Source organism: Eubalaena glacialis, chromosome 14, assembly GCF_028564815.1.
Source record: "Eubalaena glacialis isolate mEubGla1 chromosome 14, mEubGla1.1.hap2.+ XY, whole genome shotgun sequence".
Classification (NCBI taxonomy): domain Eukaryota; kingdom Metazoa; phylum Chordata; class Mammalia; order Artiodactyla; family Balaenidae; genus Eubalaena; species Eubalaena glacialis.
The window spans coordinates 48,267,866-48,290,566 of record NC_083729.1 but is presented as its reverse complement, the minus strand read 5'-3'; the positions used below and the strand labels follow the sequence as shown (position 1 = coordinate 48,290,566).

Below are 22,701 nucleotides of genomic sequence, written 5' to 3'. Positions count from 1 at the left end.
CAGCCCTCAAGTGGTCTAAGTATAAAGACATCTTTATTTCCACCCCCAAAAAGGAAATTACTCTTTCTAACAAAAGGAATAGAATTAAAAATACCTGATACATCCTACTGCAGCAACACTTGCAGAAATAGAATACTGAATGGGCAGGCTCAGGGCAGCATTCCAGAGAACAAAGAGCTCTTAGAGTGGAGAGAGACACCAATCCCACAGAGAATAAAACTGGCAGAAGATGCTCTGTGGACATTATGGAAGAAAATGAAACTTCCTTAGCAATACAACAGGTAAAGATCCTGCACTTAACTTTAAGTAGTCACACTAGGAAAGAATTAAATTGCCATCAAATAGAAATGAGGGCCCTGACACATGAACCAACATCCCAGTGCAGATGAGAGCATCCTGTGATACGCAGAGGGGAATCAGAGAGAGAGAACACTGGACCAGGACAGGGACCATTCTCTCCTTCATGCGTAGCTAAGGGTTGTGGTCTATTTACATACGTCTCCTCAGTAGAAAGAAGACTCCTTGAGGGTGTGTCTTAGTAATAACAGCTCTCAATTACTAAGCCCCTACTACATGTTAGGTCTCTCCTAAGTGCTGTCAGTTAAGATTATTAAGACTAGCTCATATGAGCTCCTACTATTTATCTATTGAGACATGAACTGTTGGCCTGGCGCTTGTTCTCAATAATTTATACTCCGTAGTGATTGTTTTCTTTTTGGTTGGGGGCCCTGAAGGTCTTCTTCTGTTCCATGTACTCACTACTTAGCTCCTGGGCTGCAAGGAGATACCGTAGATCCTGGGGAGGATCAGGACAGTTTAGAATGGCCCAGGGGCTTGGGGAGGTCAGAATAGAAGCGCGGTAATATTAATAACTGATGCAGAAGAACTGGTACACACCAGCTAAACATCACCTCTGGGCCCTTTTGACTTTGTCCACTCCAGACCCAGAACTGTGGCCACAACACTTACTTAAAGCCTGCAGCTATAATAACCCAAAGATTTTGAGACTTGAGATTTGACAAAGCTGCCTAAAGAACTTGTTGAGAATTGCTAACAACTCACTTTGGAATACTATGTGAGTCATGGTATTGATATAAACGAAATACAGTAGGGTTCCAGCTAAATACAGTTACCAAGAGAATAGTCTATTTCCTGTTCTTTCTTCTCTTTGGGTTTGGGGTTCCAGTGATACTTTTCTGGATCCCATGCTTTTCTTGTCCCACACTGGTGTGACCCAGGATGTCATTCTCTTGATTCTGGTTCCTTATTCATTCATATTCTTTCTCTTATTCTGGAATAGGTATTGAAAAAGCTTGCTTCCATCCTGGCTCTGATGAACAAATCATGATCATGTGGACTCTGCTTTCATGGTTTGACAGAGGGTGTAATTACCCTGACCACTCAACGTAAGATGAGCTGCTAAGACTCTTGTTCAGAGCCCTATCCGGTTTTACAGTAATATTTCATGTATCTTGGAGCTCCCTGAGGTCATCACACTTGACTTTTATTACCTCTGTAATCACAATGACTAGCACCCTATCTACATGTAGTAGTTGCTCAATAAACTTAATATATTAATGGATGATCAAAATCTATGTGTGAGACTGTGGCTTTTCCTCTGTCGTCTCAGAAATAGTTGTGTAAATGCTTTACTTGTGTGCCTATGTACTTGGTAATTAGTAGGTACTCAGCTGTTTGTTAAGTAACTAAAGCACACTTCTAGAGTGCTAAAGTGGCCTGAAGTAAGTGAAACTGACGTTACTTTGATGGCCCATATAGACTTTTTTGGCAAGTCTATAGAATTTAAACACAGACTAAATTCCCACTATTTTTCCTTCTCATTAGCCAGTTATTATGTGAGCAAAATAAATTTATTCTGAAAATCTGGAATCACTTCCATCTATTTCTAAAGCTGCAGTGAAGCTCAAATATGTTAAAAAAAAAAACAACAACAGAAAAACCAAAAAAACCATAGCTGAAAAGATCACTAGGAATGGTTAGCAGACCAAAAGTAGAAATAAGACCTTATTACTGAGGCTTCCAGAGTATATGCTGATTTCCATCAAAATCATTATGTAATGCCAGATATCAAGTGGTGAATATAAAAAAAGTTATCATCAAGAGAAATATTATTCTCAACTTAATTACGTGTAGGCCAATCAATCTATAAGTATCCAGGCGTTCCCAGCTAAGGAAGCAAGAAGGTAATATTTATTCACTCACTCCTCATTTATTATGCCAAATAATGGCTAAGATTGAGGTCTGTGGAGTCGCAGTTGAGGCTGTGAGGAACTTCAATTCAGACAACCTGAAATATTAAACAGTTGTCACAGTCAGGGAAACAGAAGTTGTTCAGAACGATGTGAGCCTAGGACACGAGGGACAGAGTAGCAAGAACTGAGGCTGACATGAAAGGCAGGAGGTCAGATGATGGAGAACCTTCTATACCATATGAAGGATTTGAAATTTATTCTATGCTGAGGCATGAGCTACGTGACAAGACCTGATTTGGTTTGATAGATTGCTCTAGGAATAATGTGGAGAATGATCTGGGTGGGACAAAACTAGGTAGGATAAAGTCCAATTAGGAGATTAACAAAGAAGTTCAAGTAAAAAATGATTACCCATCACCTACACTGGACAATAGCAGAAGGAATAAAAAGGATATTGATGGATTACAGGGCAGGACCTTTTGAGCCTTAATATTTATTTCAGTGGAGGCAGGGAGGCTGAAAGAGGACTCTGGGATGGGTACCAGCTAAATGGTCATGCGATTAACCAGGATAGGAAATGCCAGGGGAAGTAATATATCTCATTCATCAGATTTTAGAATGAAGATCAAAGAGGGAATTAACAATATTAAACACAAAAGCATCTTTCTCACAAATACCCCCAGCAAATGGTTTTCTTCTGACATGTAAAATAGGAGTTTGCAAAATACTTAAATTGTAAATGACTTTAACTTCATGCCATAATGAAAATATGTTCTTGGAAAAGAAAATAATTCTGAAATATCTATCACTCCAGGTGAAACTTGAAGATATTTAAATACAGTTTCCAGAAAAAAAAATAATAAATGAAAGTAATTACGGAGGTTAGCAGGATGCCTTTTTACAAGAATGAGAGAGGGCAAACCCCAGGAAGAAAAAGAATTAATATCTTGAAAGGGCCAAAACAGCAAACATCCTGTATCTCTGTAGCCAGAGCAATAACAGACAAAGAATAACAATGAAGGCCTGGTATAAAAAAATAGCTGTTAAACAATAGGTAGGAAATGTGGACAATTAGATTTACGTGCATTCTGCTTCTAAGTAAAGAGTTTATGTGCTTAATTCTTGTCTTTTATTAACCATACACCTCCCTGTGAGAAAGACTGAAATTTCTAGAAAAAAAGAAAGATCATACATCTAAATGAGTTTCCAGTCAGGTTGCCATTAAATAGTAAAAGTTTATGGCATTCTTGCTGAGAGAAACATATCTGAATACTTTTAGGTCTTGAGCTCATAAAAAAAAGGGGCATGAGAGGGGCATGAGAAGGAGTGAGAGTCAGGGCATAGAAACGAAATGCCAGTGTAGATGCAAAAGCAAAAAAGTAATTCTAGCTCTTTTCGCTTTCAGACATGGGCACGCTGCAGAAGGATGTTATTATCAAGTCAGATGCACCCGACACCCTATTACTGGAGAAGCATGCAGATTATATAGCATCCTATGGCTCAAAGAAAGATGCTTACATTCTTACTCTCTCTGATAGTATTAATGTTACTGACGTAAATAAAGTTGTGGAATATGTTCAGAGTCTACAGAAGGAAGATGGTTCTTTCGCTGGAGATATTTGGGGTCCCACTAAGCAGCTGGTCTAACTGGAGTTAATGGTCTGCTGGAAGTTCCAGCATGCACTGTGCTAGTTATATCAGCATACAGGAGTACTAGAACAGAGGGGGCCGGTCTGAAAGATAAGGGCTGAATACAGTGCAGGCCGGAGAGACCAGCTGCTTCATGGGATGTGAAAATCTACTTTTATATAATAGGGAGAAATCGATACAAGATTCTCTTTTTGTGCGGCAGCAATTTGGCTCTATTGGGGAAGCTGGATGCTATTAATGTGGAAAAGGCAATCGAATTTGTTTTATCATGTATGAACTTTGATGGTGGGTTTGGTTGCAGGCCAGGTTCTGAATCCCATGCTGGGCAGATCTATTGGTGCACAGGATTCCTGGCTATTACTAGTCAGTTGCATCGAGTAAATTCTGATTTACTTGGCTGGTGGCTTTGTGGACACCAGCTTCTGTCAGGCGGACTCAATGGAAGGCCAGAGAAGTTACCAGATGTATGCTATTCTTGGTGGGTGTTGGCTTCCCTAAAGATAATTGGAAGGCTTCACTGTATTGACAGATAGAAACTGCACAGTTTCATCTTAGCACGTCAAGATGAAGAAACGGGAGGATTTGCGGACAGGCCAGGAGATATGGTAGATCCTTTTCATACTGTATTTGGAATTGCTGGATTGTCACTTTTGGGAGAAGAACAGATTAAACCTGTTAGCCCTGTTTTTTGCATGCCTGAAGAAGTACTTTGGAGAGTGAATGTTCAGCCTGAACTAGTGAGCTAGATTAGATCCCTGGATGCAAAAGCTGCTTAGTGTAGTTTTACTGTTTTAACATTTCAGTATTTGAAGTGCTTAACAAACTTAATGACTGCCATGTTAATATTTTGTATATGAATTGTGTTGATTTTAATAAATTATATAATTATACATAAAAAAAAAGTAATTCTAATTAACATTGCATTTGGCTTGCAGAGCGGAGCTGAGTAATGATTGTATTAAATACCTCAGCACTTCAGAGCCCAGTGGAAGACATGTAGCTAGAGCCCCAGGGGCTAAACAGATATTTAGGACAAATCCTTGCTGAGGTTACTGAGAAATATTACACTGTGAGGTGGTGTTCACTGGCCTGGCTTTGGCAAAAGGAAGGGTCTACGGTATCTTCAAGGAGTGTTCCAGTCCCCGAAGCTCCCACACAAAATGGGGAGGTCAAGATATGAGAGAGGTCAACAGAGAGGCAGGAAGAGTCAGCTTCATCCAAGGGCAGCTACCACCCTAGGACACGCGTTCATAACACAAATAACAACGGCTGCCTGTCAGACTGCAGTTCACCCGTGCCATTTTGTGGAAAGCTCTACCTCAGAGCAATTCACAATGATCTGACTGTTAAAGGTTTACAAAAACAAGAGTGGTCCAAATGAATCTAGGCCCCATAGTCTCTGCACACATGGTAGTAATGAAATCACCAGCAAGGAGAAACGAGATCTCCCATTAGTGACAACACCATTAAAGCACAAAAGGAAACATCATGGGGACATGAGCTCAATTTTCACAAACGGCTCTTACTAGGGGAGGAAGAAAATAAGTGATTTAAAAATGTTTATTTGTGCACTACTTCCTAACATAAATAATTTAGGATGCGTTGTATGCCTCTCTCATTCCCTACCTTTAAATCTTGCAGTGTCCCAGGGCACAGTCCACAAACCACTTTTTTTTTCTCAACACTCATTCACAAAAATTTCTAATTCAGTCCCATAGCCATGTATTCTTTCAAATTTTTATATCCATCCCTGCCCTTTCCCCTGAGTTCCATATGTATGCATCTAACTCTGCATCTGACACCTCCTCATCAATGTCCAACATCTCAACTTTACCATGCCCCCAAAGAACTTGATTCCCCTGCACCCCTTAACCTGTTCCCCCCAGTCTTCCCCATCTCAGTAAAAAGCACCACCAATCATACAGTTGCTTAGATCAAAATCCAAGGATCATCCTTGATTCTTCCCTGGGCTGCCATTCACTGCACAGTCTCTGTAAACAGTTCTTCCTGGGGTTGTCGGTACCCAACCGGTGAAGTCATATGCGGTCTCTTTCCCTTTTATTCCACATCTAATCTGCCATAAAGCACTCCCAGCTCTACTTCAATATATAGCGTTGTGAATCCATGCCTCCTCACCATTTCCACCCCTAGTTCAAGCTACCATCAGCCCTCTCAGTCTACCAAAGTAGCTCCCTATTGAGTGTCCTTATGTCCCCTCTCCCTGCCTCTACTGTCTTTAGTCTGGTTTCAACCCAATATTCGCAAAGACCTTTGGGAAATGTAATATATAAATGTATAACAGATAATATCATACCCTCACCCAGTTCCTCCAATGGCTTTCCATCAACTCAGACCCCAAATCCACACGCTCGACCTTGGTCAACAAAGCCCACAAGGTCTGTTCCCTGCTCGTCTCTGACTTCACATCCTGTTACTCTCTGTCTCACTCATTCTGTTCCAGCCACTCTAGCCTTCTAGCTCCTGTTTCCTCAAACACGCCTATCTCATTCCTACCTAAGGCTTTTGTCTTTGCTGTTCTCACTTCTTGCAATACTCGATTCTAGCCATAATCTTTTCCTTCCTTCAGGTCTCTTTAGATTTCACGTCCTCAGAGAGGCTTTTTCTAACTCCATGTAAAATACTCCCTTACTCCAGTCACTGCCCAATTCTGTTCCCTGCTTTTGTTTTGTTTACAGTGATGATCACTTCCCAATAATACGTATTTATGGTTTTAAAAGAATAATCCACCTACTAAGATGTAAGCTGCATGAATTTCTTATTCAGGGCTGTATCCCCATTGTCTAAAACAGTATCTCTATATAAGGGATGCTCAAAAAATACTTGAGGGGTAAAATATTGAATGAATCATCAATACAAGTCATCAGCCTTCCATGACCTATAGAAATCCCATTCCCTATTTGTTAGGGGTTGTTTTGGTTATATTAAGAAAAGCAGAGAAAGCCCACTAGTCACTCATCATTGAATGAATATCCCTGTACTAATTGAACAATAAATGTCAACATCTCTCATTCCAAAAAGCGAGGTTACTGCTTTTGTCTAGCCTCTATGAGATTCTGGGAATAAAAGACAGAATAATTGAGGGACTTCCCTGGTGGTCCAGTGGTAAAGAATCCACCTTACAATGCAGGGGACGTGGGTTCCATCCCTGGTCAGGAAACTAAGATCCCACATACCGCGGGGCAACTAAGCCCACGCACCACAACTACTGAGCTCGCACGCCTCAACTAGAGAGCCTGCATGCCACAAACTACAGAGCCCATGTGCTCTGGAGCCTGCACGCCACAACTAGAGAGAGAAAACCCACAAGCCACAACTAGAGAGAAGCCCGTGCGCCGCAACTAAGACCCGACGCAGCCAAAAAAAAAAAGAAAAGAATAACTGAAATATAAAACAGTTTCACCTCATCCCTCCATACAAATTTTGACCACAGCTAATGCCACAAACCAAGTCTGCCTAGTTAAAAAATTTTATTTCTCCTTAAGTCTCTCCTGAAGTCTCTGGTTGAAGAACTTAAGAGGAATAAAAGGGCCAAAATTCTGAGATCATTACTAAATAAAGGACTTGGCTAAAGTTTAAAATGCACAGCTAAATTTTTCTGAAAAGTGACATTATGAAGCTTTAAGAAAGGCAAATCTTAAAAAAATATTTTTAAGTTAGAATTTTTACAATAGTATCATCCTGGAAAACAATCAGGTCTACCAGTAGTAATAAGTTTTCCAAGGCTGGCTAGAGCTGGTTTTAGAAAAAAAAAGGAAATAATATTTTGCTAACCCACAAGATTGATGACCCAGGGACTAATGAGCTCCATAAGCAACTCACTGCCTGACCCTCAGCAAGTCACTTGTCCTCAGTGCTAAAAGGGAGAGGTGTATCAATTAGCTTCATGTGGTGGCTGTGAAGGGTGACTAAGAAACCTGATTGCAAAGCACTCTGAAAACACTAAACACTATAGAGACAGGCTTGCTAATAGCCAGATTGCCACCAGTCACCATCTAAGCATTGAGAATGCCCTTGGCTCTTTTTAAGCTCCCTTCTCCCTCTTGGCTCTTCTGATGTCAATCGCTCCTGGTGTCAAAGACAAAAAGACAAGTGAGGATTCTTCTCACTTGCCTGGTGCTCTCACTCACTTCTCACTTCCTGATCCACAGGAAACATGCTGGAGACTTGAACTAGCCTCTGTGTTCCTGTTGTTTCCAAAGCAACTTGCAGAGCCCCTATGAAGGAGGAGACACTGTACAAACAGCCAACTAAAGGCCTTTCTTTTCTTTCCTTTCCTTTCCAGGTACACACAGACCACAATTAAAACCACATATTTAACAAAGATGATGAGAGAGGAGAAGATTAATATGAAGGACTTGAAAATACAGAATTCACTTAATTCTTATCAGTGATCTCCCTATTTCTTATTCTTTCATGAAATGCCCTCACTTAAGGGAAAAGGGAGAGTAATTGATTTCTGACCTCCTCCCAAGCCAGAAATGGTTTTCCTCATTCATTGATAAACACTGATTTAGAATTTTGCTGGTCTGTGAGGGACTATATAGCAATTCACGTTCTTCCCAAGCCACCAGCTGTACGGTATCTATTTTAAAGACAAGCCTGCCCCATGTTACCTTCCCAGCAATTTCTTGAAGGCATGCAAGAATAGCCAGGACACAAAAGCAATATAATCACTCACTCACTAAAGTACAGATTCAGTCACCATACATATGCGTTTCAGAAAACTACAAATTTCCTATCTGTTAGCACCACAATTGTCCTTCCTGTATGGGAGGACTTGCCTTTTCAAGTCAAATGTAAGCATGTCGATCCCCAGCAAAATCATTCCAAAGCTAAGTGGTTTGCTAAGAAAGAATACCTTTACCTCTTGCTCAACTACTCCTCTGGTTCAATTGCAGCACTTTCCAAATACCAGATACTGATTACTCAGGGCAGGTTTGGGGATGATAAGACAAAGGCACTTAAACCAATGAAAAAATAAATAATACTTATTGAGAAAAGTATTTGCATACAATAAATTCTCTATGTACAAATGCAAATTTATGTAACAATATGAGAGACCAATTTTTTAAAAATAATATTAACAGATAACCCAAGCAACTGACACATAAATATTTTTAGTGTAGGACAAGGGTCAGCAAACTACTGCTGGAGTTAAATCCAGCCTCTTTCTCCTGTGTTATAAACAAAGTTTTATCAGAACACAGCCAAACCCATTCATTTAGATACTCTGCATTTGTTTTCAGCTGTTTTGGTGCTACAGTGACAGACGTGTAGTTGCAACACACCATATGGCTCACAAACTTGAAAATGTTTACTATCTGCCCCTTTACTATAAAAGCACCAACCCCTGGTTTAGAAGATAACAAGGTCACTGCAGATTAGAATAGTCTGGGAAGTTTCTAGAGAAGGAGGCAAGCAGCCTAAAGAGAAACTACAATTGAACCAGAAGATAAGTGATAAGTGGACAAATATTTTTTCCTGAGTAATCATTTATCTACAGACTAGAAATGTCCTTAAGATCGATAAAAGGTTGAGATCTTCCTATGCTGAGAAGATCATTATTAGAGCGATGAAACTCTCAGTGAATAGCAAAACAGATGGACTAGAAAATAAACGGGGTTTCTTGGCTAATTCCCAATTCACACCCCAATGATACCACACCAGAGGTTTGTCGTGGATGGAGGTGGTGGTGATGGTGCCGGTCGTGGTGTTTTCAAAGCTAACTTGCTTCAAGAGAAACATACTTGCCACGTGACAAGTTTCAGCAAAATGGGAAGAATGCTAGACTAGTGGTAACAGAAAATCTGGACACAAACCTTGCCTCTGCCCATTAGTGAACACACCCTCACCTGCAATAGAGATAATCATAGGGGCCAAGGTCAGGATGGGACTCAGTATCCCAGATGGACTCAGTGGCGGTCCAATACCCAGGACGTCAGCTGATACCCAGGCTCTGGTTAGTGCTCGTGACCTAAACAAGCCTCCAGGGTAGAACGGGTGATTCAACCATCACATCCTGTGCCCTGAGGCAGACCCAGCTGCAAGGGTCACAGATTTTTCTAAATCATCCATCCTGCTGTGGTCCAAGCTGTTTCTCACAGAAAGAAAGGTCCATTTTAGGTTACAACCTCATCATTTAAAAGAAGAAAGAACATATACAAATAAAAGAATTGGACACTATCCTTTTCAATGACCTATAATGGGGTCTCTCCTGGGGCCCTAAAGACTTAAGATTCTGAACAAACGCTTAAAACCAGTAGGATTGATGCCTTCAAACAGAATTACCATAAAGATACATCTAAAATAAAAAGCACAGTTTAATAAGGCAATAAGGTATTAAAAATCAATGTGATAACGAAATCGAACATTTTCTACTGGTTTAAAGACTAGTTAAAGTCTATTGACTCACAAATTACTCTGGCATCATTTATAGCCCTGAAGGCCTGAGAAACCACCTAGAATTGAGAGATGTCTTATCACATTCTGGTAACTGACTCTGAAGAACCTTGTCAACATCAAGATCCTGAGCAGGGCGCTTATTTTAAGTGAAAAACATTGGAAGGGCAGCTGCCCTTACCTGCTCTCATGCCCATTTTGATCTTGTTCTCAAGTGTCAAAGGCTCAATATAACTGGTTTCCCTAACCAAGAGAATCCTCTTTAATAAAACAAATGCTGTGAGGCCACATAAGCCACCTTCTTTACAAATGACCATTTAGTAGAGGGTCCAGTCTTAAATGGACCTCTCCAAAGTCCTTTTCAATTGGCAATGAATGTGAGCTGCCATCACTAACTACGTTACCATTTGCAGAACTCATCAACAAACGCATGTGAGTTTTGCTGGTTAAGGAATTGTGCATTAAAATAGGAGTGGGATGAGAACAGGGGCTGAAAAGTGAATGGAATTAGTCCCAAACAATATAACAAATTTCAAAATGCAGTTGCTAAAGTCCCCTCTGTCTAAAACTCTGTCAGAAAGAAAGCATCCAAGTTCTAACTGTAGCTTCTGTTAACTTCTGGCACTCAATACATGCCAGGCATCCAAAAGGATAAAGACCCATCATTCCCACACAATTTATTTGTGATCAAATTTACTGGAGTTGTGATTTATTTCTGAGTGTGTATTTTATGTTTTACTTTTATGATATTTCTGTAGTTAGGGTTATTAAATTTCCTAGCATATGAAAATGTTTAAATAAAAAAATTCTCTTTTTGACATTAAGACACACCGGTCTTGAATGGCAAAAACAGCTGAAATATTTTGACTATTAAAAAGCCTTTCTTAGAGCCAGCTTTTATGTAAGTCCAGGATGGCTCCCATCTGCGCCTGGGTTTATTAGTTATTTGTTATCTGTCAAACATCAGAACTTCTGCTTCACATGTTGTTCTGTTGCAAATGAGAGGCATCTTAGGTCAAGAAAAGACAGTATCGAATTCCTTTATTTGCTATACTACATTTACATCAAATTTACATTTCCTCCATGATCCTTACATTTCTGTATCCAATCTTTTTTCTAATAAACTGCTAAGGGCAATAGCTGTATGAATAAAACTACCAAAATACTAATTAGTCCAAGGATTTTAAAGCAAGGTTAGCTGTCTCCTTGTGTTTTATTTTTCTTTTTAAAAAAATAATAATTCAAAAGTTGCTTCTACTCCTCCAAACTATATTATGGAAGTTACAAAAATCTGAAAGTGGATAAAAATTCTGAAAGAGGGCTCGATGATCCGTGTGCCTCAACTAAGCACTCCTGAGATCACAAGTATCTGAGATGAGTGGATTTTTGTGAGATATCGAAAAGTTTGAGGACAAGACGTTCTCCCAAAGGAAAGAATTAGACCAGGGAGAGACACTTGAAACAAGGATAATGAAATACTTTCAGAAGGGAGGAACGATCTTTGAATAGACTGTCCCTTCACTACTAGTACCTCTTCCGTCCCACCTCTGATTCTGGGCTTAAACACTAGGACCCTGTGGTAAGAAGTACTTTTTCTATAGGCTTTGGGCCTGGAACAAGGTGGATTGCAAGCAGGAGTTGGGGAATTTTCTCAGCCCAGGGAATGTTGCGAGACCTGATCATAGGAGCCTTGGGGAAAGGCCAGGACCTCACTATAGCAGCCAGTCAACAGCCAAAGTCAGGACCAGCCTGTGGAGGCCAGGGAAACCTGCACACTTGAGGAGGGAGCAGCTCCTAAAGGCAGGCTCCCAGGGGCCGAGTGCACAGATCGCATCCACCCACCCAACCTGTGCTGGCCTGGCCTGAGCAAACACAGTCTACCATGACTTTCAGGAATGCCACATTTACACGTGTGGGTGGGTTGTTTTTTCCAAGTACCCCACTGCTTAGCAATACAGAAACTACGTTGTAGAATTTCTAGATTAAAATCTAAAATAACCCTAAGTCTACTAAGAATTATTTACCCAGCCACTAAAGGCCCGTAAGTCGTAAAGCAATTAAGGGGAAGCCTGTAATTTATTTCATACGCTCTCTTTCTTCATACTGCTTCTCTACACATGCTTTCATTAGCTTCGTATGTCAACATGCCACCAGTTTATACAGGCTCCATGGCACACAATCTAAAAGATAATAAAGAAGAGTTCCACGTGAACTGTAAAAGTGACACTGATCACTGGCTCGCAATGGACCTCCTACCATTTTTCTTTCATTCTCTATGACAACCACAGAATCTAAAGAAAGGCCCGGTCCACTTCTTGCTGGCTTTTATTTCAGGTGCTTTAGTCTACAGCCTACAGTTGTCTACAATAAATAAGTTTCCTTTGAAAGAACATTGTCTTCTTTCTGTGGATCCCAGTATAGCTGCCATTTGATTCATATGCAGGGCCTCGTGTTATTCTCCTCGGTCTAGTCACACTGCAAAAGACTAATATCTGATATCTCGTATCTTTGTCATCTCTTTTTCACAGTAATCTATTTTGGCTTCTTTCATAATTGAATTCCTGAAAAGTATGTTACATTTTAAAATAAAGAATACATACTGTTTTGGTATAAATTAGAGGTAAATAAAAGTTGATTTTCTAACATTTCCTATATTGATCTCTTTCATAATTTTAAAAACTTTGTGAAATAACATTCTCCATTTATTATATGACATCCTTTGAAATCTTTTTTAAGACTTTTTATTCATTTATTTATTTATTTATTTTTGGCTGCGTCAGGTCTTTAGTTGCGGCACGCGGGATCTTCGTTGAGGCGTGCGGGATCTTTCATTGCGGCGCACAGACTTCTCTCTAGTTGTGGCATGTGGGTTTCCTCTTCTCTAGTTGTGGTGTGCAGGCTCCAGGGTGCATGGGCTCTGTAGTTGTGGCGTGCAGGTTCCAGAGCGCGTGGGCTCTGTAGTTTATGGTATGCGGGCTCTCTCACTGAGGCGCGTGAGCTCAGTAGTTGTGACCCACGGGCTTAGTTGCCCCACAGCATGTGGGACCTTAGTTCCTTGACCAGGGATCGAACCTGCGTCCCCTGCATTGTAAGGTGGATTCTTTACCACTGGACCACCAGGGAAGTCCCCCTTTGAAATATTTTTAACAGTGATTTGTAAAAAAACGTTTACATTAGTTTATGTGCTTAGGAGAGAATATCTGAAGTTCTGGGGATCTTTATCATTGGTACCAACTTTGAAAAGGCATTTCTTTCTCAAATGATAATACCTAATAGGTAATACTGAATTTTTAAAAAGTAATAGGACCATTCATACTTTTGGGCTCCCTTTGAAATACTGTGTTCACAAACTGGGTGTAGAGTACAGCGCTCAACGATGCTTGTGGAGTACCACGGAGACCATGGCAGATCGAAGAGCCTGTGCTCGCCAGATGATGAGTGATACCCATGCATACTTCCCGAGGGCTCCTCTTGATCACTGGATAGAACCAACTCGATCTTCACTGCATTTCTCTATCTGTTCTTGATTACAGACCCCTTCATTCTGGGACTTGGCAACTTTGCATGGGTATAAGACAGACACACACACTTTTATTTATCCTTGGGCTCGGAATGTTCAAGGCTGAAAGGAACCACACTTACCAATGAAGAAACAGAGGCCTTTGTATCTGACCAGAGAGAAATCCATAAGCGTTCATTACACGCATCTTGGTTATTTTTAAATGTGTATATTGTTAGGGAAAACTAGTGCCTTTATGTTCATTACATATAATTTTATATAAATAAGGGGACTGCACATTATCTCTCAAAATATACATAAGCTAACACTGCCCAGACTAGTATGTGAGCCCCATTACATGCACACTTGATATGATATGAGCCTCAAAGATTTATACATAAGACTGTACGTTACTTAAATTTAATAGCTGTCTGATGAAATTTTATTAACTCTAGAACACAGTGAGGAAGAATAACCCAAAATGACGTAAATACACACTAAATACACACCTGTAAATAGAAGATCCAGTATGGTGCCAAGCTGTAGTTTTAGGGAACTTTTTATCAAAATTAAAAGGGGCACACCTCTTTTGTGTATACATTACACATATACACAAATTTTCTCTGGATAAAGAGTCATGGATTTGCAGAGCTGAGCAGAACCTTCCAACTCACCTTTGACAATCCTCTTTTCTAGTCAAGACATTTAAGGTTCACATTTAAGAGGTTAGGGTATCATCCTGGTCCAGCAGCTCTTTAGGCCAAGTCCTAGTTCTTGTAATTCCCATTCAGTGCTTGTTCTAGCGTATTCACAGTGACTCCTTTAATTACTTGATTATTAACAGAGTCCAAAGTCACGGCTGACGATGTCTCAGCTTTCTAAAAACGACTTCGTTATGTTTTGCTTATTTTTCACACAATGATAGCTTTTTAAGTATAATTTAGGAAAGTCTCAAATCACTTAGAAATTTATTTACTTAAACTGTCTTACTTTGTCAAAGAATATAATTATTTGCCTATACTACATTTATTATCTATATTGTATTTATACTTAGGCAATATATAGGCATTGCCTATATTACATTTATATTTGCCTACTTTACATTTTGATATAGGTAACTATCAATTATTAAGAGGCACCAATTTTAATTTTTATTGTGTTATAAATGTGATCCTTTTCCTCAGGCTACAGTGAAGAAAGAAACTAGACGTTTAGACCCTTACATGAAAAATGCCTAAACCCCACTGTAGGAAATATTTGAACCGGAAAGAAGAGGACAGCACAGTTCAGATGCCTCTTTTCCATCAGTCAGAGAGGTAGTGACCTCCAGCGGGAAATGGAGAGCAAAGTGAGACTGTGCTCCAACGGGAGTCTCCGCACTTTTACGAGTGTCAACTAAGCCAGGTTTTCATCATTTTTTGATATCCATATTTCAATAGTATTTACATTTAATTTGCTTAATTTAATCCCCAAGTCAAACATTACACAGTACTTTCCACCACTTTCTCTGAGACTGTTTTCTTACCCTTAGAAAAAGCAAGAAAAGGGAAGACTGTTTCATCTTTACCTCATAAAAAATTTTTGACTCCACTCTGAATTAAAAAAGAAAAAAAATAAGAGTAGAGAGCCATTTCTACAAGACAAGGCAACATTAATTTCTCTTGTAGTTCCATCCCAAATTTTCCCCAAATATTCCTCCATATTGCTTCCCATTCAAATACCTATGATTCTAGTTGATATTACTACACAGCAAAACTTTGTGCTGAGAGAGTCCCATTGTTTTTGGTGACAAATTCTGCCAAGGACAGGTAACAAAAATGCTACTATTTTTATGGCTACTACAAATCAAAAAAACATTTTAAAAAATATGCCCTAGTGATAGAATTACTAACATACCAGTATAGGTATAAAAAGGCAACACTGTTAAATATGAATTATTGATACCACAGTCCCTAACAGTGGAGTACCTTTTAAATTCAATAATTCTATTAATAAGTTTAATAAGTAGTATAGCTATGTTGCCTGTTGCATTTCTATTTCACCTATTTTCTCTCATGAGAAATAAGATTTCTCATCATGTAGCAGATTCTCAAACAAGAATCCTTAAGCATGAGGGGGTGACAGAAGAATGTTGCAAATCCCTTCACTCTGAGAGACTCCATGTTGCTTTAGACATTTTTGCTGTGAGCTTTACTCTCTTTGATATTTTCTCTGATAGATTTTCGTTTTTCCCTTAATCCAGTCTCCATGTATTTAGGTTCTCCAGCATGACTTTCCCCCATCAACTTACTTCCCACATCTATTTGTCTCTTTTATTCCAATACACCCACACCACTTGTGTAGTACCCATCTCCTTTGAAAGCTCTATACAGAAAAAGCTTTTTTCCTTTTCTTTAATTATATAAATCATGGTGATTTAGAGAAAATTGTAATCCACAAGCACTATTTCTCTGGTGGAGTCCATTTTTCCCCCAAATATGACTCTAGCAGCAACCAACCCTTAATGGATTTAACTAATTTCTTCTATCAGTAGCATCCAGATTCTACTCAGGTTGTGCAACATAATTAGAGTTGCTATCCATGAAAAACTTTTTTGCACAAGTTGCTCCTCATGAGTGCCACAAAGGTAATTTCCATGCAAATAACAACTGAAGGATACCACCATTCGCTCTTAGCATCCTCGAAAGCACTACTCTGTGTCTGCTTTTGTGCTATAGTTACTGAATTTTTCTTCCAGAGCAATTCCAACCCTAGAAGAGCCATATATTTATGACCCGATAAGGCAAAAATGACTTGCAAAACATAAAGTCAGAAAATGTGGAAAGGAGAAAGAGTGACACAATAAATAAATACTTCCATAGCAAAACAGGAAAAGCACAGGAGGGAAATCTACATATCAGAGAGAAACAACCCTCCCCGCCCCCCAATCTCTGCCCAGAACGCCGGCAATCTGCATAAGCACACAGGTGAGGGAGCTTTTTCCGAGATGAGATGCTGGACCTGGGGTGTGTTGCCATGGAAGTGAGGGGCTCGATTTCTTCAGCTCCTGGGTACCCTCCCTCAGCACTTCTGGCAATGGTGACAGCTTCTTTCCTTTGTTCAGGAACTGCTCTGAAAACGGCTCTGACTCTTTCCCAGCACTGAAAGACTGCATTGTTGAGGCCACATTGCAACCGAATTACATGAGAGGGAGATTTTTCATTTCCACTCCTAAAATTAGACTCTTGTGTGTGTGCTAGCACAACAGAAAGAGAAACACTTGCTGAAAAGGGCCCACTCAGTGGTGCTCCAAGTTGCCAGTGCCTTTCTAACACATTTGCTGAACCCACAGCACAGGGCAGGCATAGGACACCAGGCACCTACACTGATGCTGGAAAACTTGCTCTAAAACCTTGGTCTCAAGAGGTGGGTGGTTTGTTCTGGAGAGGGTCTCTGGGGCATAAGGGACACACAGTGCTTTCCAAGCAGATGTTGGTGCCAGAGTATTAGAGGAAATGACAGATCTCCCAGTAAGACTTGTAGCAAATGTACTTAATTGACTTTGGATTTATAGCAAACTGCTTGCTTCTTGTCTTTAGCCCTCTCCATAATGCAAAATCCAAACTCAAAACAAGATAGGTGAAAATAGCTTTAAAAATATTAGTTTTTACCTTATGGTTGTATCTGAAAAGTAACTGATGTCTTCAAAGGACAGTATTATTTATAATAAAATCATCAGATAGGTATTCTTCATTATCCACTTTAAGATATTTTCTCCTTGCACAGACTGCATTGCAGACATAGCACATAAACATATTGGCTAGGTCTGGATTAAAAAACCTTTGTGACCATCAAGAAAAGCACAATGGAATGAGCAGAGAGATCCAAGCAAGGGTTTTGAATTTAGGCTAAAATATCAAATGTCACTGGGAAATGCCTTGAAAACCACTACCGTATCTATGTTTCCCTACCCACCTACCTCCAAATCATCTGAACGGAAAGACCTTCTCTGACCACATTCTGTTAAGTATGAATTTTTCATGCAGATATGGGTCTGTGGGTTTGTACAGTAAAACTTTATGATTCTGAAGTATCTGGGAAATATGTCAGGGAGGAGAAGGCTCTAAAATGCATTTTTCTTTCATTTATGATACTGCGGCTTGACAAACAATACTTCCCTTAAAAGCAGGAATAGAATAAACGTCTAACAAATCTTAGACGGCTAAGCAGATCCAATGTTAATTTTTAAGATAAGGGTTAAAAAAACAATTTGACAATCAGATAAAAATAGATTTAGCAGCTTAATTCCAGTGAATTAAGTTAATGGTGTGGAATGATTGATGGAGGCACTGTGTGTGCACTAGAAAGAACACTGAATAGGCCTGTGTCTTAGCCTGAGTCTGTCTGTAATCAGCTGTCTGCCCAGGGCTATACTCCCAGACTCTGTGAACCTTATATGCTTTTTCTAAGGGAGGGGATTGTCCAATCTCATATGTCAGGTTCTAGTCAGATTTGAAAATTAATGCCTTTCTATCCAGAGCAAGCTTGTGTTCATGTGTAAATATACCTGAGATAGAAATGTTGCTTTTAAATTTGATATGAAATTCTTTTACAACTACAACTTTACACCATCTCAGGTCTGTAATTTAAAAATGCTTACTTATGACACTGTGGGTGACTTTACCTCATTGGATCTGAAAGTTAACAAAATTTCATAGCTAGCAGCTATATTTATTTAAGTAACACACAATCTTCATTTAGGGTTCATATTGTATTAAATATGTACATAGTGGAGCTGACAGGCCAGTCTGAGCAGTTTTAGCATTACAGGTATATATTGTGAGAGGGTAGATGCAATCGTTGGAAATATTTTTAAACGTAATCTGTAAAAAATGTTCATGTTAGTTTATGTGTTCAAGGAAGACTATCCCAGGTCCAGGTTATCTTTAGTGATCACTTATACCAACTTTCAAAAAAGCATTTTCAAGGTTTATCCTTGTTGTCTCATATGGCAGGATTTCCTTCTTTTTCAAAAGGCTGAATAATGATCCATTTTATGTTTATGCCACATTTTCATTATCTATTCATCTGTTGATGTACCTTTAAAGTTGCTTCCACATCTTGGCTATGGTTAATAGTGCTGCAATAGACACAGGAGTGCTAATGTCTCTTTTGAGATCCTGACTGCAGTTCTTCTGGGTGACTATCTGGAAGTGGGATTGCTGGATCAAATGGCAATATTATGGCAAGAGAAATAAGCCAGTCACAGAAGGACACATACCCCATGATTCCACTTATATATGAGGTGTCTAACACAGTCAAACTCACAGGAGCCAAGAACAGAGTAGTGGTCGCCAGGGGCTAGGAGAGGGGCAGGGAGAGATGGGGAGTCACTAATCAGCATGTATAAACTTTCCGTTATGCGAGATGAGTAAGTTCTGGAGATCGGAAGGACAACATCATGCCTATAGATAACAATACCGTATTAAACGCTTAAAAATCTGTTAAGAGGGTAGATCTCATGTTGTCTTCCTCGCAAAATAAAAACAAAAGTAAAAAGGCATTTTCTTTTCGAATAATACCTAGCAAATAATACTGCATTTTCGGAAATTAATGAGACCGTTCTGACTTTAGGATACCTTTGAAATACTGCGTTTACTAACTGGACGTACAGCGTAGCTCAGTGATCCTTGGAGGATGTTGCAAAGGCTGCGGCAGAGCCAAGAGCTCTGTGCTTACTAGGTGCTGACCTGCCATGGCATCCATACTGACACTTCATCCATGCCTTCTGTGAGCTCCTCTTCACCACCAGATAGAACCAAACTCAATCTTCACTGCATTTTTCTATCTATTTTCTAAAAAAAAAAACCCTTCTTTCTGGGACCTGGTAACTTCGCATGGGTATAAGACTGGACCCAAGCTTTAATTACACTTAGGCCTATGAAATACAAGAGCTGGGAGGAACCTTCTCATTTACACATCAAGAAATGGAAGCCTTTGCACCTAACCAGAAGGATATCCACAAGCATTTATGACACTCATCCTGTTTATTTTTAAATATGTATTTCTAGAGCAAAGTTGTGACTTTCTGTTCATTATACACAGTTTTATATAAGGAATGAAAGTAAGCATTAAGGAAATTTCTTCATCCAGGAAAAGGTTTTATGTAATTAGTCTAAATACTAAACTAACAGCAAAGGACCATGCTACAGATATCACAAAAGATATCTGATATACTTGGAATTCCAATTGCCAACTATATTCTTATTACTGTTTATCCAAAGACAAGTGGACATATTTTTATAAACTTGGGAGTAAAAAATAATACCTTCTAATCAAGGCACAGTGAACAAGCTCTTATAATTGGAAATCAAGTGTTCAGATACTGATACTAATTTATGCAAGGATGTCAGCTTGTCACATTGAACTGACCTTGCAAATCAGCTCACATCATGCAGTCATAAATCCTTTCTGCAGGGAAATCTCACGATTATTTGTTTTAGTACCAATAAACATCTAAGAATAAATTACATATGTCTTTGTGCTAGTCGGCCCAAGTCTCAGAGTTCCACGAGGATTCACTTGACATGATTTCCACTGCTCTAAGGTCCATTTACTGTTTTCCAACCTCAGATCTCACCTACTCTCCCTGTTCATTTCAGTTGTGTTTATACAAGTAGTTGCAAATTGTGGTTCTATCATATCTATCTTAGCTATAAACGAAGGCAACGCTCTCAAATACAGAAATTTAACAGAAATAATGTTTATGAACTGAGATAGATATTCATTGCATAAGTCCAACAGCATATTTCACACAACAGATTTTCTTTGCATTAAAGTGCTTTGGACACGTAAGACCTGTTTAATTCTAAAACATTGTTTTTCCATTTTATCATCACTGAAATCAGCAAGAATTGGACATGGTATAATTGACAACATTTTTTTCTTTCTGAATAGTACACATGATAATGGAGCTTCTCACATCAATAACATCTTAGGTTCAATAAAACATGGTCTTTCTTAGCCATTTCTTGTGGGGAAAAACAAAAACAACAACAACAATCTTCTTAGTTAAAAAATAGCAATGCGTTTAAAATTATATGAATTTGGAGAAAATAGTTTTATTTGGAAAGCGGTTTAATCTCTTCTACTCTTAACTACGCAAGCATTTAAATACGCACACACATATCAAGTATAGTTGAGGACTCTTCTGATTTCCCTTCAAGGCCTCTAACACTCACTTTCACAGATTTTTAAAAATCAATCTTATAATTATTTTTGTGCCTCTTTTTCAGTAAGACAGCACACATGCATTCATTCAATACTCGGTATGAGTTTCAATTCTCACTCAGAGAAAAACCAAGAAACATATCTCTTTTTTTCCTCTTTCTTGTCACTTACATTCCCAGTTGCCTGAGAGATGGTATAACCGTATATAAAATAATTACATCTTTTAGGTTTCTTGGAACAGAGACGTTAGATGTTGTCAGTTAAGTGTATTAGCACTGTCATACTCTGAATCCAATATAAAAGGGAAAATGGCAAAGAAATTAAAAAAATGAAAAGTGTAGAAGAGCACAGGAAAAAACTCTACCAGTAGTATTTTATCTCATAATGCAAATAATCCTTTCTGTCATCATGAGCATTGACATATGTACAGTTTGAGAAGGGTGAGAAATAGACTCATTTCATTTAATCTCGTGATTTCTAGCTGGATGGCTGGCCAGTGGAAGAAAGAGAGAGGCATTCCCACATGCAGTACCTGACAGCTCAAGTCATCATCAGTGAGCAAAACTAGTTTAAAAGCGAAACAAGATTAAAAAGACCTAAAATATCTTTCCAAAGCCTTTGCATTAATTAAGTCTTTGTATTAATGTTTATATGTCTTCTCCTGAATTATAAACAGTCTTTGTCTTGACACTTAAACTGTTTACTAGCTGTTTGAGGTTTAATTTTCTCTTAGTCACTTATGAAAATAGAAATAGTCACCAGCATGTAGAAAGAACACTAGTGACTAAATGCTGAGAAAACTCCTTTTTATGAAATATTAAAATACATTACTGTTTACCTGGCTGTCAAGGAAACCAAGCTAGAATGAGTAGATTTGTTCAACTCTTCAACAAAACATTTCCCAAGAACCACGACCTCAACCAACATCATTCTCACCAAGATATCAGCCCGTGGAAAAAGTTTTTACAGTAAAACATATGGCAAGGCGTTAAATCCCAGAAAAAGTGCCATTTTACATTCATCAGGGAAAAAAAAATTAAGCCCCAAAGTAAAAACTGTCAATTACTGTGATTGCTTTGTTTCACTGAAAGAGTTCAATAACATCACAAAGAATTTTAGAAAGTACTCATTTAATTAAAATATGAACTCTTCAAACTACCTGCAGCTTTCCCTAGCTCATAAATGAGCACATTTTCCATTTAAATAAGAGTCCGTTCCCTATATTCACCAACAACATGCATGACGGATGTGAGCAGTACCATCAAAGCACTTTCTACTTCTCTTCATTTTCTCTTTCTTCTTCCTTTCAAAATGATTTTACATTCATATTTTAGACATCTGTGCCCTTCAGTATCACACTTAAGAATCTGGACAATATGATGGGTAAGTGGTTGATTACGGAAAGTAATCACGCTCTACATTGATGAATGGCTGTTAACAAAATGATTTCTATCATGTAACTGAGACTTTAAATTCCACATAAAATGCTACAACTCAAATGACACTGACTAGCTATGAGCTTCTGGAAGTCACCCACCTGGGGCAGCATGCGATTTTCCTCCTCCAGCTGTCTTACTCTTGCCTCCAGCTGCCTAACATAGGACAAGGTTGATTCTAAAATTGAAAAGAAAGAACTCACATTATACACACGGGTCTTGTTTGGTACACTGTCAGGATGTTTCTGGCTCCATTTATTCAAATCAGGTAGTG

General features: G+C 39.0%; 1 protein-coding gene and 1 pseudogene across 3 annotated transcripts in view; one reads left to right on the top strand and one right to left on the bottom strand.

Annotated features, from left to right (window-relative positions):
* The window catches only part of CCDC85A (coiled-coil domain containing 85A), a 194,136-nt gene that overhangs the window by 18,652 nt on the left and 152,783 nt on the right, over positions 1–22,701 (bottom strand). For 2 of the 3 annotated variants that reach the window (XM_061211402.1, XM_061211400.1), the window contains exon 3: positions 22,529–22,605. The exons of the other annotated variant lie outside the window; for it this stretch is intronic. In XM_061211402.1, the coding sequence (XP_061067385.1) occupies positions 22,529–22,605 (77 nt within the window). The remainder of the gene's footprint in view (positions 1–22,528; positions 22,606–22,701) is intronic. 3 annotated transcript variants of the gene reach the window in all.
* Positions 3,621–4,614, top strand: LOC133105419 (geranylgeranyl transferase type-2 subunit beta-like; annotated as a pseudogene).